The sequence below is a fragment of the Gambusia affinis genome, linkage group LG14 (genome assembly GCF_019740435.1).
Source record: "Gambusia affinis linkage group LG14, SWU_Gaff_1.0, whole genome shotgun sequence".
Lineage (NCBI taxonomy): Eukaryota > Metazoa > Chordata > Actinopteri > Cyprinodontiformes > Poeciliidae > Gambusia > Gambusia affinis.
Window position 1 is genome coordinate 1629584 of NC_057881.1, and position 16833 is coordinate 1646416.

The 16833-nt window shown below is 38.6% G+C and overlaps 3 protein-coding genes across 4 annotated transcripts; 2 read left to right on the forward strand and 1 right to left on the reverse strand.

The window, feature by feature from the left end:
• Positions 1 to 520: 520 nt before the first annotated feature.
• LOC122843163 (serine/arginine-rich splicing factor 10-like) lies at positions 521 to 6822 on the forward strand. 2 transcript variants are annotated; one of them, XM_044137729.1, is made up of 6 exons: positions 521 to 705; positions 3243 to 3347; positions 4165 to 4268; positions 4349 to 4520; positions 5195 to 5248; positions 5921 to 6822. In XM_044137729.1, the coding sequence occupies exons 1-6, from the start codon at positions 653 to 655 to the stop codon at positions 6132 to 6134; spliced, it is 702 nt and encodes a 233-aa protein (XP_043993664.1). In that variant the 5' UTR covers positions 521 to 652; the 3' UTR covers positions 6135 to 6822. The 2 variants fall into 2 exon arrangements, with proteins under 2 accessions (XP_043993664.1, XP_043993665.1); XM_044137730.1 differs by lacking the exons at positions 521 to 705; positions 3243 to 3347 and adding an exon at positions 3482 to 3745 and having other exon boundaries at positions 4162 to 4268.
• A 3365-nt stretch (positions 6823 to 10187) lies between these two features.
• LOC122843357 (gap junction alpha-9 protein-like) lies at positions 10188 to 11753 on the forward strand. Its single transcript, XM_044138036.1, has one exon. It carries the CDS (start codon positions 10188 to 10190, stop codon positions 11694 to 11696), a length of 1509 nt encoding a protein of 502 aa, XP_043993971.1. The 3' UTR covers positions 11697 to 11753.
• Positions 11754 to 13435: 1682 nt separating this feature from the next.
• Positions 13436 to 16616, reverse strand: LOC122843765 (c-Myc-binding protein-like). The gene is made up of 5 exons (XM_044138796.1): positions 16498 to 16616; positions 16178 to 16250; positions 15695 to 15743; positions 13613 to 13745; positions 13436 to 13529 (listed from the first exon to the last, which is right to left on the reverse strand). The coding sequence occupies exons 1-5, from the start codon at positions 16510 to 16512 to the stop codon at positions 13467 to 13469; spliced, it is 333 nt and encodes a 110-aa protein (XP_043994731.1). The 5' UTR covers positions 16513 to 16616; the 3' UTR covers positions 13436 to 13466.
• Between the last annotated feature and the right edge of the window lie 217 nt (positions 16617 to 16833).

Below are 16833 nucleotides of genomic sequence, written 5' to 3' on the forward strand. Positions count from 1 at the left end.
CCTCCACCACAATGGCGGCAGCCCACGGAGGGGAAGAACCAGAAACTGTTTAGATGATCTGGAGAGCCATTACTGGTCTGGTAATTAGACCAGTAATGGTGTAACACCAGAACGTGATCTAACACTCTCTGGCGTTAGTGTGGCTCCAGTTAATACTGTCCTGAGGGTATTAATTATTTAATACCCTCAGCCAAAACCTGAGGGTTTTAACTGATGTAAAATGTCTGCCTTCAATCAGCCTGGTTCTGTTGGTTTCTTCCTGTTCCTTTCCTTACAGACGGAGATTTTAATCTGAATTATTAAGTTTTATGATCTTTGAGGTCCTTAAGTAAAAGGCTGGCAGTTATCGTTATATTACGGAATATTTACGGGAAAATACTAATACGGGAAAGAGGGATAACGGGAGACCAGGTTGTTTCAAGCCATTTGCAGGATCAGTTCTTAATAACAAAGGGCCAATTTGGAGTTATATCATCAAACACCGATGGGGGCGCTGTGGAAATTCTGGTTGTGTGGTAGAAGAAGAAGTAAACGGCGCTCTATAACTGCGCAGTCTCTCTACTGGTAGTTTTTCCGTTCGGTTGGTTTTGGTTAGGATAATATTTGGGTCTTTTTTCTTCTGCTGATTGTGTTTCTGTGTATTTCTGGATACATGAGGCCACCGAACACGTCTCTGTTTGTCCGGAACATCTCTGATGAGTCCAGGTGAGTTTTCAGGAGCTGATTCAAGTCCGGGCTAGCGGCAGTTAGCTGCACGTTAGCTTAGCAGCTAAAGATAGCCGCGTGCTCATGGACTAAAATTAAACTAGAGCGGACGTGCCTACAAAACAACTTTGTTTTCAGACTTTACGTGCTGTTAGATTGTAACTTACTGTTTTTAAAATCACCCCTATGATGTTTTAACTAGTTTTAATTTGGAGTGTAGCTAACAAGCTAACATGGGCTGATGAACAATGGTCTGTGAATGTTTCTGAACTTAGAATCTGTTTTAACTGTATTTAAACGACTCATTAAAACTAGCAGCACTTTGGGTCAGAACCAGAGGGGAGTGCAGTACCGAAATATTATACTTAACTGAGGGTAATACTACTTAAAGATATATATGTATTTTTCTTTTTTTTTACTGAAGTGAAAGTAAAAAAGTCGCCATTCAAGAAATGACTTTAAGTGGTCGTCAAACGGTGTTTGGTAAAAACTGATCATAAAACCTGAATTAATATTTTAAAATAATGTCACCATGCAAACAATTATACATTTATGTGCAAATGATTTCATTTCAAATAATTACAAATTAACACATTTTAAGCAGAAAAGGCACTTTTTTCAATGCTTTATTTATATAAAACTTATACATTATTTACTGTAGCAGTAGTCTTATATGTTTTAATAAGGTAACATTGTCAGTGATAATGTATTGTATTATCTAAACCTCCAACAGTTTAAGCCGATAGTAAATAGAAACTAGAGGTCCCACTTTAACCTACTTTAACATTTCTGGTTTAATTATTATTCTATATTAAGTGGACACTATAATTATAATATTCCAGTCAAAAGTATGATGTATAAAACTACTTCTAAAAGTGTTGATTTTTTTTTTCAAATGTAACTGGTTACAACCCACCTCTGGTTTAAACTAGTAAATTAAACATTATTACTGAAATTGGGATTTTTTAATTCTGTGATGAACGTCAATATTTTTCTTACCTGGATTTTGAGATTAAACCCACTAAAACTGTATAGACTATAGTTTAGTGTTGCAGCTGGTGGCAGATTTTGTGTATATATTTGTGTACTATATTCTTTAAAAAAAATTATATGTGGCAATTACCTTTGAAATGTTTTTGTAAGAAAAATATTAGTACTATAATTAAAGCTATATGTTGATTAGCAGTAGTTACTTATGAATAATTAGATTTAAAATGAAAATTAAATGTTGTGTAACCTGGTTTACTCAGAATTCAACTTGGAATGTTTTTATTTTCTAATTTTGCCTGAGGAATGTCTGGTTTCACTGACCTGATGTGGTTTTGGTGAACCGGGTTTGGGTTGGATTTGCAAGGAGCCTTCAGGTCTGAAATGAACACCAGGGGGAGCTAGTGATGGCATCTGGAGTAGGTAGAGTTATCAGTCTGACCATGAACTAATAGTAATAATAAAGTTTTATATTCTTTTAGTAAGAGGTGTAATAATACCAAAGCGTCGTAAGATGAAGGATTCATAATATTTTATTGTTTTGTAACTATATTCAGTCCCTCCAGTTTTTCATGATTCCAGTTATAAAAACACAAAATCAAAAGATCCTTGCATTTTGTTTTCACGCTGAAGCGTAATAGTCAGTTTATTTTATTAATGCAAAATTTCTACATAAATGATCAAAAACACATTAGGTTGCAGTGATTCTAACTAATAATTTCCATTTGCATGATTTATTGTTTTCTACAAAATACTGGATGGTAAAAGTTTCCAGTTTGGTGTTTTGGTCTCAAGAAACCTTTTTCTGAAGCATAGTTTTGTTTACATAAACTTCATAATTCATTTTATTTGTTGTTTTATTTATTTGTTCATATCCTGTGTTAAATGTTCATAAGAAGATAAAGTTTATTGATCTTTGAAAAAGTCAACTTTTAATATCATTATCGTTTCATTAAATGGTCTAAAAAACTCTGATCATTTATCACATTAATTTCTGTGACGGTTTTATCATCCAGCAGAATTTGTTGTGAGATGCGTAAAAAAAAACCGCTGTTCTTAGAAAACATAATTTGTTTCTTTGGGACGAATTAACAATCATATAAAGTGTGATTTGTGTCAGAAAAAGCTCTTAATCATATTTTCAAACTTATTGATATGCTTTTATTGATTAAACAGTGGAGTAAACTACTAAAAATCCCAACAATTCGGGCGGCTTTAGGGGTTTTTAACATCATTAGTTGGAGTTTATTGTGCGAAGTGATGGTGTTTCATTCCAGGTGAGTCGGCTCCTTGCAAAGCTGATCACCTCCATCCAAACCAAAGTCTGACCTTAAACAGCAGAGTGTTTTTCTGATTGAATTTAAATGTTGAAATGTTTGTTTTGACTTGTTTTAGATGCTTCCTAACAGTTAATTTGCAGAGAAGTGAATGTGTTAACCTGCAGCTGTGATGTCCAGGTAGTTTAGCGCTGAAGTCAGCAGCTGCTCTGTAGATGATGCTGCAGCAGAATGAGCCATCAGCTGAGTCACGCTTGTATTTGCGGTGTTCAGGCCTGAGGATTTGCGGCGTGAGTTTGGCCGCTATGGGCCGATAGTAGATGTCTACATCCCACTTGACTTCTATACACGACAGCCAAGAGGATTTGCATACATTCAATATCCTTTCCCAACGCTAACCGCTCACTTCTCTCTGCACAGAAACATCTGCTCTCTGGAGTTTTTCTGATTTTATTTCTGCTAAATATTCTGACTGAATATCTAACATTGATATTTTTCTGTTATTGCTTCAGAAAATGTAAAAGCATCCGGTTGTGGAAGCAGCCACAGAGTTACAAAGACCCGTGTAGAGTAGCTGTAAAGACACAGAGCCCAGAGGGAGGGAAAAGGTTGAACAGAAAGTAAAGCATGAAGAGGAAAAGGGAACCAAGACAAAGCTTGGAAATGTCGGGAAAAGAAAAGAGGTTTAAGAGGAAAGAGCAAGCAGGAAATCCAAGTCTCTCTGGGAGTCGGTTAAAGAGTGTAAAGATCAAGATCAAAGTCAAGCATGGCCAAAGGTAACAAGTCCGAATTATTTTGTATCCTCCCAAAAAAACAACAACAAACAAAACAAAACAAAAAAACCAAATCAGTAAATCTGACACCAAAATTCATGCTTTTTAATTTTGGTCAAAACAATCTGCTGATAATGTTTTATTTTTTATATTTATTGTCTTGATCCTGAAACGCTTGCTTCATCTTTTATCTCTAAAAAAAAAGAAAAAAAAAGAAAACCCAACCAATCAAGTGTTTGTTTTCTCACTTTGCCTCTTCCTTTTATCTGTGTCATCGTTTTTGACCTGGTCAGTTAAAGTTCATGTTCTGTGCTGCCTTCATATCCTGACTCTAACGTTCCCAAACCAACCAGCAGATCTGGAAATGTTCCCGTTTGTTTTTCAATTCAAAACGACAAACTGAAACCTTAACTGCTCAGCATATTTGAGGATGTGAGAGACGCTGAAGACGCTCTGCACAGCCTGGACAGGAAGTGGGTCTGCGGCCGCCAGATCGAGATCCAGTTCGCCCAGGGAGACCGCAAGAGTGAGAGTCCGCCTTTCCTTTCTGTCCCTCTTTTAGGAAACCGGATTTTAGTTTTTATGCTTCCTGGTTTTCCTCTCCAGCTCCCAACCAGATGAAGTCGAAGGAGCGGCGTTCCCCGGGCCGATCTTCTCGCTACGACGACTACGAACGGGACGGCTGGCGCAGGAGATCCCGCAGCCGCAGCTACGAAAGATACCGATCCCGCAGCCCGTCGTACGACCGGCGCCGGCGGCGCTCTGAGAGTCCCAGAGAGTGAGTTGAGTTTGAACAGATTCAGCACAGCAATGAAGCCAAACCTGCAGATCATCATTTCAGATCATCTGGACATAAAGAACCAGGAATCTGTAAGAACATAAACTTGTGACTTTGAATAAAGTCATAAATATTTTGGTCATTAACAGATAAAAATCACTTTGGTAAAGTTTAATCTGATCCAGTAGGGCTGAAACGATTGTGATTAATCAATTACTCCAAATTTTGTTATAAATTCATTAACTGGAGTTTTTACACACTCAAAAAAGTCTGTTTGTTGGAAGAACAAAATATTCAGCGCAGAAATGAAGTAAACACTGTAAAAAATCTAAAACATTTTGAATTTATGATAAAAAATAAATTGGTTATAAATCTGCCAGAACAGTTCTGTAAAAAAAAAAAAATCCTATTAAGTACATTTAACTACCTAATTATTAATCATTTAATCAATAAATAATCCCCTTTCAGATCTACATTTTACTGATGTTAGAAGAGTTTTTTTATCTTCAGATGAATCCTCAGCCTCAAATGATCAAAATAAACAATTAAAAGGCGTCATATTCCATTGTTGTTTTATAAAACTCAATATCTCCACTTAAATTGTCTTTTGCCTCTTTTGGGGAAGAATTCCTGAATGTTCTGGGGTAAAAGAGTGACATTGTTTTATTTTTAAGATCTCGTGGTCGGATGTACGGAAGAGGAAGAAGCAGAAGCCGCGAAGACGACAGGTGAGTTTTAAGAGTCGGTTTTATGGAACCGTTACAGAACCGTCATGTAGATGGAAACAACTTGAGATTAATATTCATTTCTCTTAGAAAAACCATCAGAATTTGAGTTTCAAAAGTCACAAATTTTTGAATTTTGAAAGTCAAAATAATTCTTTTTTGCCATTGTTAGATGTTTAAAAAGTAATAGATTTCCACTAAAAATTCAGATATTGAGATTATCTCAGAACGTCTCTGAGCTCAAAAAATCAAACATCTGACAGAAAAGTTTCTGTGAAATTTTCCAGATTTTCTTTTTTTTTTTTAGATTAATCTCAGAAATTTTTTACTTTAGAAACAAAAATGTTAATTTTTAAAAAATTTTTAAAAAATGTTTGAGATTAACTTTCTTTCTAGCAGGTTCTTGACTTTTTAAGTTCAGAAACTATTTTGGAAATAAGTTTCAAAAGTCAGAGATCTTCCACTTTTTTTCTTCTTTTTACAAATTTGGCTTTTCAGGCTCAGAATTGTTCATGTTTCTGAAAATTTGAGAAAAATTTGAAAATGTTTCAGATTTTTTGGGTGGATCAAATAAACCACATCTACAGTAATAAACCATGGTATGTTTTTCACCATTATTAGATTTGTATCTGTAGTGATTGGTTTGGACCGGCTGGTTGGTCTCTGTGCCTGCAGGTACCGACAGCGGCCTCGTAAGGAGTCCAGGCGGAGGTCCCGCTCCCGCTCCGCGTCTCCGCGGGAGGCCATGAACCCGGCAGCCGCCTCCCACTACACAGAGGAACCGGCGCCGCCGCCGCGCCACGCCCCGTCCCACTCCAAGTCCCGCTCCATGTCCCGCTCCCGTTCCCGATCCCGATCCTGGGCCGGCCGGAAGTCCGGCGGCCGCTGACGGGCCGATCTCCTCTCATATGAATGTGATGCCGTTTGTAGGAAGCTCCCTGTTTTTCCAGGCCTGCGCGCCGCTGATCTGTTTGGTTTTATAAAAATATTTCTGTCTTTGTTTTTCTCCCAGTTGGAATATAAAACACTGGTTGTGTGTTTTGCGGTAAACCTGCCGCGGTTCAAATGTTTCCTCTCGGTTTCTGATTTTTCTTTGCTAAACTAAAACATTCAGTATTTGCTGCTAAAACCCAGCAGGTGTTTTAATCCTGTTCGCCATGCAGCTCATCGCAGCTAATGCAACCGATGTTTTCATGCATTTAAACTGATCACGACTCTCGGTGATCAGAGTTTAAAAGTGAGAAACGACGACGTAGCAGAGCCATCGCGGGAAGGAAACAAAAAAAGTAAATTTACAATAAAATTTGTCAGATTTGATTTTAAAGAACAGTTTTTTGCTCTTTTTGTTGAAAATTTACTTTTGATTTTTTTCATTGTTAATTTCCGAAGGCCCTACTACGCTGTCAAAGTGTTAAGCTTTTTCATTTTTATGGTGTTTTCTTCTAGTTTCTGTTCTGAGAGGAGCGCTGGTTCCTCGTTTACTCCAGTGTCCCTGCATGTCTTTTCTCCCCGTCTGCTGTCTTTATTAGGAAGAAACTTTTATTTTCAGTAATAAATCGACAACATTCAATACCAGAGCTCCTGTGTTTGGCTTCAGTTTGTGAACTCCTCCCCTCGGAGGACTCGGATCCGCCCAGAGAACCGGCTGTTGGTGTCGGATCTGCCTGGAAACGGGATCAAAATAATCGATTTCCTGTTAATGGAACAGCAGCCGGAGGAAGAATGAAATTAAAAACACAGCAGAGTGGCGGCCATGTGTCAAATCGAACGGGTCTCATTGATCCGCTGCTAGAAAGTGAACTCGCAGGTACTTCGTCACTTCCTGTTGCCGGGGCGGGAACCAATGAAATCCTGACATTTCTTTATGTCCCGCCTCCAGCTGGACAGGTGAGACTGAAGCAGAAACTAATCAGAAAAGGAGAGATTATACCAATTAAAAATGTCTTAATAGAGAAATAATTCGGCAAAACAATCACGATGATTGTCGAAATGACCGGACAAAGAAAACCGTTGCTTAAGAATCAATTTGATAATAGCTACAAAGGCCACGCTAAGAAAATAAAAAAAATTAAATCATTTTCGTTCAACGATAAAAGTCATATTAAGGCAAAGTATTAACACGAGAACATTGTCATAATATTACTATTCTTCTCGTATTTTTGTTTTATTCTTGTGATATTACTACTTTCTCGTAATTGTTGACCAAGATTTTCTTGCAAATCCAATTTTTAATCCAAATTGGATTTTTCTTGTGAAATAAAAGTTAAATAAAAATTTTATATATTTTTTATTTGTAGGGCCCCAATAGTTCGTCGTATATAGCTAAAAAACAAAACAAAAACAAATTTAAGACAATTTATTATCGTGAAAAAGTTAATATAAAGTTGAGTGGAAGAAAAAAGTGTGGTAGGGAAAAGTTGGCAGGAAGTTTCAGAGCTTCTTTCTGCTTTTATTTCCTAGCAGGACTTGGTACCGACTCACACCACTTACGGTACCAGAACCGGGTCCAATAACTTTGGCTTTCCTGGGTTTGACTGGGCAACAATTTAAAATATACTTTTTAAAATGAGATTTTAATCTGTGGGACACAAAACGTATTTAAAGTGTGAGCCAAAATCAGAAGAAACAACTCTAGATATTTATAATCTGTTGCTGCATCATGGCTAGATGGGTTTGTTTTTGTTTTTTGGGGTGTTATATTATAATCCTGCAGGTCGGAGGTTCTGTCAGGTCCTGGTTTTCCACCTCAGACGAATTAACCCGGTTGAGGGTCTTTTGGGTTCAGCCAGCAGCGGGCTGCATACTGTCACCTCTGGTGACCGGCAGGCGGTCGGTTGATGCAGCTGCGAGGGAAATGGCAACAGAACCGGGCCGCGGTATCGATCGTTTGGGTCCTGAACAACCAGAGCCGGCAGGGATCGATCCGTTTTAGTCCGGTTCTGAACCAGCTCGCCGACCCATGCTTCTCTGCACACATCAGCAGCGGGATTATTATTTTTCATATCGAGGATGAGAGGTGAGTTTCAGTTAAGAGTTTATACTTTTTTAAATATTTGCAGATTTAGCATTAAAGTTGGCTGGAAACTTTTAAAATATAGAGACGCTTTTCCATCTGCTTTTATATTAAACTATTTACATCACTCTGTAGACAGGTTCTTATTAGATCTTCGTATTTTTCTGACGTGATATTTTACATTTGGTTAAAACTTTAATGTTTTTGTCACAATACTAATAAAATCAGAGCAACGCCACAGCATTGATTGGTGACAGCAATCAGTTTCAATTATCGTTCTATCAATGCGTTGCTCATGAATGCATTCACATTATTAACTTCATAAGTTGTTTTAATATTTTTTAAGGTTATACTGTAATGTGAGATCATTTTTAAATATCCCCTCTGTCCTGGGAACATACTGCGATTTTACAGGATTTCTTATTATTAATGTTACTTTTTAGAAGGAATATTCTGTGAAGTTATCAGTAATTTCTCCACATGTAGTCAAACACTATCGTATCGAAAAGACCTTTTGGAAAACGGAAGTACATTCTCCAACTGGTGGAAGCGAACGGCTCTGGGTGGCATTTGGAAAGTTACAAAGCCCAAAATAAACTGCAATAATTTCTACTATTTAGTTTGTCATAAGAAATAAAATACCTAAATATTTTCACAATGTTGTTTATTCATTAATAAATCTCAATTTCAAGCTAAATGTCTAATTATCATGCAAAACATGTAACTCTTAACTGAGTATTAGCTCTGACTTAGATGTATAGCTAATATGCAAATTCACTTGCAGATAACCGAAAGTGGACTACCAAAATAAAAGGTGGGTCTGGCATTGCTAATTTCAAACCCATCATTGTTGTTTACTACAGCTTTTATTTTGATAGTCATCTACCAGTTATTAGTAAGTGAATTTAAATATTAGCTCAATATTTAGCTATGAGCCAATGTTTGAGAAGCCCTTTGCTACTTGAAACGTGTAGCATAGAGCTAACTGTTTAGCACATTAATTAGTTTGAATTTAGTTTGCTTATGAAATATTTAGAATCTGTGAGATTCATAAATGAATTTATAACAGGGTGAGTGTGAAACATGAACCCCCATTTTTTCTATTTTGACCTTCTAAACAACTCAAATTATTGCTGGTATCAATATAATGCATTATAAATGTCACTCCACACAGCAATGGTTTCGACTAACTGTAGCCATGTAAAATGACAAAATGTTCATATCAGTAAATATAATGCTGTTAGTTGGCAGTAATTATCCACAATTTCACAAGAGAGCAATGTCACATTTGTTGCCGTGTTATCCAACCAAACGTCCATTTTCCTATGATGGTTGAGCATGTTGGCTGCATCCATTAGTTACGACCCATCAATCCTCTCTTGGTCCACCAATAGAAAACTAATCTTTGAGTATTTGTTGAGCTGCCACCAATGAGCTCACAGTGATGCTACATCTTTCGACTACAGGTAAAGAAACCGACTGATAGCTTCACAGAGCCTTACTTCCAGCTGTACTTCACTCCACAGAGGTCCATGCGTAGTTGAGGCAGACATCCACCATGTCTGTTACTTGAAACTGTCCAAGTGGAATGTGGGAAATGAAGTTGTGTCATAAGAAATGTGGCTAATCGGTATGTTAGGCTATGAATTCCCAACTGTACGCGGACAGTGCCAGCAGAGTCCGCACGACTCACAGAGTACACACAGAAACTGACCAATGTACAACTGTTCATCTCTGAGAGTCCATTAAAGGCATCAATCAGTTTTTGCCCCTTAGTGGAGTTCCTATTGACCTGTCGACATTGTGATATTTTAAACTTGTCCATAGGAGCAACTGATGTACGCTCACAGTGTGTACCTTTTCGAGTCTTGTGTTAACAATTCTAAATGTGTGCTTCCCTACCAACTCCAGCCCTGCTAATGTAAAAAAATGGGAGACTGGAACTTCCTTGGTGGGATCTTGGAGGAGGTCCATATTCACTCCACCATGGTAGGCAAGATCTGGCTTACTATCCTATTCATCTTCCGGATGCTGGTGCTGGGCGTGGCTGCTGAGGATGTGTGGAACGACGAACAGTCCGACTTCATCTGCAACACGGAGCAGCCTGGCTGCCGTAACGTCTGCTACGACCAGGCCTTCCCCATCTCCCTGATCCGGTACTGGGTGCTCCAGGTGATCTTTGTGTCCTCGCCCTCTCTGGTGTACATGGGCCATGCCATTTACCAGCTGCGCGCTCTGGAAAAGGAGCGACACTGCAAGAAGGTGGCGCTGCGCCGGGAGCTGGAGGCTGTGGATGCAGAAATGGTGGAGGTGAAGAGGAGGATTGAGAAGGAGATGAGACAGCTGGAGCAGGGGAAGCTGAACAAAGCCCCCCTGAGGGGTTCGCTACTGTGCACCTATGTAGCTCACATTGTCACTCGCTCAGTGGTGGAGGTCAGCTTCATGACAGGACAGTACATCCTCTACGGACACCGCCTGAACACACTGTATAAGTGTGAGAGGGAGCCGTGCCCCAATGTGGTGGACTGCTTCGTCTCCAGACCCACAGAGAAAACCGTCTTCATGATGTTCATGCAAGTCATTGCCTGCATCTCCCTGTTTCTCAGCCTACTGGAGATCATGCATCTGGGCTTCAAGAAAATCAAGAAGGGCATCTTGAACTACTATCCTCACCTCAAGGACGACCTGGACGACTACTACGGTAGCAAGTCCAAAAAGAACTCTGTTGTACATCAGGTGTGCATTGGAACTTCAGTGGGTCGCAAGAGTACGATTCCCACTGCTCCCAGTGGATACACGTTACTGCTGGAGAAGCAGGGCAATGGACCCAACTACCCCCTCCTCAGTGCTTCCTCTGCCTTCGTCCCAATTCAAGGGGATCCCGGTGCAAAGCCGGAGGGCCACAAGAACGTCAAGGAGGGAGTGCCAAGCCCCACGGAGCAAAACAGCAACTCCAACAATACCAGCAGTGAGACACGCTCGCCTCCTATGGACAAACATGACGAACCGGAGGATCTCTCCTCACCCCACCAAGATGACCTGGAGTGTGGGAGCTCAGAGTACCCCACTCTGCCCGTGGCAGACACCTCCTCCTCCACCACGTTGTCGGGCATTGCAAGGAAGACACGGCGGCTCAGTCCACCGTGGAACTGCTCGACGGTGGTTGAGGGGAACTGTTCAGACAGTGGAGACTCCTACCATGGAAACAGCAGCATGAAGCTACGCAGCAGCTGCGCCGGCCCCAGAGCAAGGATCGTCTCTAAGTCGGACTCAAAGAGGCCGAGCAGGTCCCAGAGCCCAGACTCTGTAGGGGAACTGAGCTCAGTGTCTCGACACAGCCGGGAGAGTAACAGTCCTGTCACTTCTTCACCGAACCGAAGAGTGTCAGCGGCGAGCAGCGGGAGCAGCAGACGAGCCCCGACTGACTTACAAATTTAAATCAGACTTAATTTAAATGTGCTAAAAGTCCTGATCCAGTCCTTTATTTATATTTTTCTTCCAGCCAGAAGTCTCTAAAATCTTTAAAGTGGTCTTAATTGTTCGCCAGGATTGTGCTTGGACTTTGTCTGCTTGTTCTGTCAGTTTCAGAGGAATGTCTTTTTGTTTGTTGAGGTTACTTCTCTCTGAATTATTCAACCCATCAACTGGGATTTGGAGTTACCTAGATTTCTAAATGCAACAGCAGTCAACAGTTCTTCAGGGTTTCTGAAGGTCTTCTAGAGTTTTCTGTGGAGGTTGGTTTGATTTCTGACTACCATCAGAGGAATATTTTTAAAGCCTGCAATTCTGACCTATAAATAAGACTTAAACAGTCTTATTTTGGGCTCAGACGTGTTCTTTGGGCATGTTGCTCCAATTTGTCACCTTAATCTGAATAAATCACTCGAATATCAGGGTTTAAAGACAGAAGACAAGATTTTAGTCCCAACTAGGTAATTCCTATCTGCTCTTGATGAAAGCATGGGCATACTGTCAATGATCAACTGAAGGATGATGCATTCCTCAGTCAGGTCTTTACTTGGGGTGTTTACCTGAGGTGTTTAGTCCTCTTGTTTGTTTCCTATCTTGGTTTGGTTCTGTTCATATGTGTCGATGTGAACACAGAAATCAAGACTTTAAGTTAAACTCAACTGATTTAGACCAACGTAAAGAAACTACATGTATGAAAACACTAAATCTAAAAATGCCTGGGTACCAGAACGGGATTGAAACTAAGGGATCGAAAACCCAAAGGAGATCCCTGGAAGACCTTCAGAAAGCCACAGTGGATGATAAACTAAGAAGCTTTTCAAGATTAAAGGAAAGTCTTCACTAAAGGCCGCACCAAACAGAACTAGTCCTCAACCACTTTAAAATCAATCGCTGCACATCGCTAAGAGATTACCGTCTTGATGGCAGAGAAAAGTTCAGACCACAACCACAGAACTTTCTTTTGTGTACCGTTTCTAAGTCAGTTTCAGGCCAACAGATCGACTTGTAATGATTCAGCTGAACACAGGCTGACGCGCCGCAGGGGAATGGAAAACCAACGCATTGATCTGTAATGTTTCAGGCACCATCGCACAGTCATTCAAACAGACACTTTCAGTTCAGAGGTCTGATCTGATTTTATCCAAACTCGGTACGAACACTCAGAAATAAAAAACAAAAAAGATGTCTGCTTTGCTTTGGACAAGTTTTCTGTTGATTTTTATAGTCAATGTGAAGCGAAACCACTGTAACAACAGTTTGACGTGTTACAGGGTCTTAGCGCCGTCAATCACCCTCTGTGTGGTGTTGCTCATACCTCTCTCCTTCTCCCCCTTTGCTGTCTGTTAGACTGCAGTTAGCAAAAGCATGCTGTGAATGCTAAAGCCAGTTAGCATAGCCACTGATGACATGGGATAAACGGTTTTCCTGTAACACTAAGTTTCCCAGGGTGTCATTTATTTTAGGACCGCCTCTGGTTCCAACACTAAAATCTTGTCTGATTTTTTTTTTGTATAAATATTATTTTTCTATTTAATGCTCAGAGAAACAGCTGCTATCTAAAAGAATTGAGTTTTATGTAAAAAGTTGAGACGATGCAAACATGGCAGAAAATAGTTTTAATCGGGAGCAGCAGATGGTTCTTATTTAACAAAAATCAACAGTCTGTCTTCACCTCACTGTAATAATGAATAAACAAATACATTCTATACAAAGGAAACAACAACTTTAATGTTCTTTTTATACCACGCCTTCCGGCTGCTGTGGAGCTCCCTCTTCAGGCGACGGCTCATACTGCAGCAACTGCAAGACGAGGAGAAACGGGAGGTTATGACGTTTTCAACTCTGAACACACAAACAGAAACATCGACAGCCGAGCGTCTCGCCTTGTTCCTCAGCTCTTTGTTCTCCTCCATCAGCAGATTTAACTTCTGCTGTAGATCGGCCAGCTCTGTCTGCAGGACCTCAGTGTCCGTCGGCTCTGCACACACCACCCCCCCCAGGTGGACCTTTATGTAGCTGAGAACCTGGTTAAGGTCCAGTTATGATTCACAGCAGGCTGAGAAGGTTTAGGAGATTACAACGACTCTAAAAAAAAACATCTGAACTGATTTCAAACTACAGAATAGATCAGAAATGCCTTTTATTGTCCTTGTAGTGCAAATAGTTGGAACAGTTCTGCATAAATAAGGTATTATATGCAGTGCAGTGTAGTGGTATTGAAAATATAGTTTTATTATTTGTGAGCTGCAGTGTAAATGTAAAACAAACCTGAACAAACAGACATTTGAGCTCATAAAGTTTGCAGCTTTCTGACCTGAGAGTGTAAAAGATTCAATTTGCCTGAACTTGTCTGACATTAGTTAAATTCTCTAGAAATAAAACTAAGAGTTCAAGAGTCACAAGAAGATTTTGTGGATTTTGTTTTTCCCATTATCATGTTGCAATAAGCAATAAATCTTAAACCCATCGCAGGATAATGAGCTCAATCATTTTCATTTGCATGATTTATTGTTTTTCTCTTTCTACCAAAAACTGGATGACAAAAGTCTTCAGTCTGGTCATTTGGTCTCAATTAGCCATTTTTTAAACTTCTTAATCCTTTTTTATTTGTTGATTCTGTTGTTTTGTTTGTTTATTTTGGATATTTAAAATGCTTTGAAGTTCCAGTGTTAAATGTTCATTTAAAGTTTATTGATCTTTGAGAATTATGCCATTACCATTATATTACTTGAAAATGGTCTCAAAACAACAATATTTTTGTTTATTGCAATAATTTCTGGCACAAAACATTATTATTGTCCAGCAAAATTTCTTTCTGTGACAGGTTTAGTTGTTCACAGTATCAATGAAATGCAACTGGAATCAGACGAGGCTCGGCGATATTCCTTGAAAATAAAATCCAATTTCCAATTTTAATCAGTTTACTTTTCCCAGAATTAAATTACAACTGAAAGAATATATATTCAAAAACTTTATTTCAATTCTCCCACTCTGGGAGCTGACCTGAAATACAACCTGCAAAACAAGATGGCCGCCCAGGACAAGAACTACATAAGCCCAAGGAGCGTATGATTTTCCAGGAATTAAAATCAATCAGTAAAATTGATTTACAGTCCAGCCATAAATCAGATTTTTTTTGTGAATGGTCAGCTGTGATTCAATGTAAAATAACTTGGATATTTTTTATGTATTTGGCTGAAATTAATTCCAGATATTTTCAGACATTTGTCTTTTAATGCAAACTGACTTTGATTAAACTTCTGTCTATTGCAGCCAAGCTACTGAATAAGCACTTCACAGAACACTTTGGTTTAACTTTTAGGTTTTTAAGTAGGTTTATTTTTTTTATTTTAAAAGCAGAATATTATTTCAGTCTTTTGCTCTTCACTGTATGCTGTAATAATAAACGCTCTCAAAGAGATGTTAGCAGAATAATCCAGTTAAACTTGATATACAAGAAACACAGTGACTCTCCTGTTTCACAGCTCTGCTAAATTTGTTTAGATAAATTACTTTTCAACAGGCAAAGAAGAGGACAGACTTTTAAATACTATTTTAAATCAACAACATGAAATTAAGCTAAAATTTACAGTAAAGTTAAAAACCTGAACATCAGAGTGACAGCGCCCCCTATTGGGTCATAGAGAGATTAGAATTAGTGGGTAGATGTCTGGCACATTGTGTCCCAAATGAAACACAATTTGTGTTAGAACAGAAAAAATGTCTATAAATAATAGAATTTAAGATCCAATCAAACAAATCTGTTATTAAATACAGTGAAAATGTGAACAGTGAACATAAAGACAACAAGTCCAAACTTTCTGGGCAGGAAATCATATTTTTCTTAAAGTTTGACTAGAAATAACCGTCATGATTCAGGCAGGAGCAAGACCAAGTCTCATTTTAGATATTAGAATATAAATGCAGCATTTAAACAATATGTCATTTAAGTTAAAAAAGGATACTCAAGTGCATTGTCTGGTTTTTCTGGTTCTTCATAAAGAGCCACAAGCACTGTAAGATAGAAACTGATAAATAAACACAGTACTGAAACCTACATGTAATAACATTTAAATAAACCTGAAACTTTGTGCAATTACACAAATGTGGTGTTTAATAAACTGTGAAACTTTGTTTTATCTTTTTGTTGAAGGGTCACATTATATTTTGGCAACTGTGTAAATAAATTCATAGCACAGATTTTCTTTAAATATTGAATTTAGAACAAAGATTTATTTGTAATAATTTCTCCCCAAACAGAGAGACTAAATTCATGTCGGTATATTAATTCATATCAACACAGGTAAGGCTGTGAAAGAAAAATGTTAAACAGAATGATATTATTTTTAAGGTTACAAATCACAACATCTGTGTTCTTGCAGCAACTTTCGCGTAAGACTGAAGCAGTTAAAGTAACTAACAGGTGACTGAACTTCCTGTTCACTCACCGCTGGTTAAAGAGTCCAGAACTCCTGATTTCTCCAGGTATCTTCTAAACTGTTCCCGCTTCGTTTCTGTGGCCTAAAACAAAGAATCAAAAAGCTGTTGTAACCCCGATTACAGTAGCTCCGGAGGCTTTAAGTTGGCATAAAAGCTGAATATAAAGCAGGCAGGTCTCGTGGTGCGTTCACGGCCAAGCTACACACGATGCTAACCAGTTAGCTAATGCTACATTAGCATAAAAATGAAAACATAAACAAAACGTAACAATGTAAAAAAACATATACATATACGTATTAGCGATAAAACAAAGCAAGGATTTACTCACCCTGGAGCTAGCCATAAGTGCTGCTAAAACTGTTTTGTTTAAGGTAGCAAATATGAGACAGTTCCAAATTGAGCCTCAACCGTTAGCCTGTGGTGCTTACCCTTCCGCCTACCAACAAGTGGTCTGTTGCCATAGCAACACCAGAAAACAAAAACATTTTTCAAAAATAAATAAATATAAAATTAAAACTGGAAGAGAAAATTGGCTAAAAGCTTTCAGAGTTACTGAATTTACGGAAGTATTTATAAGAAATGTATTTATGAGAGACATTAAAATGGAATTATATTTATAATGTAACGTTTTTAAGTCTAACTAGAGAACACGACATACTATTAA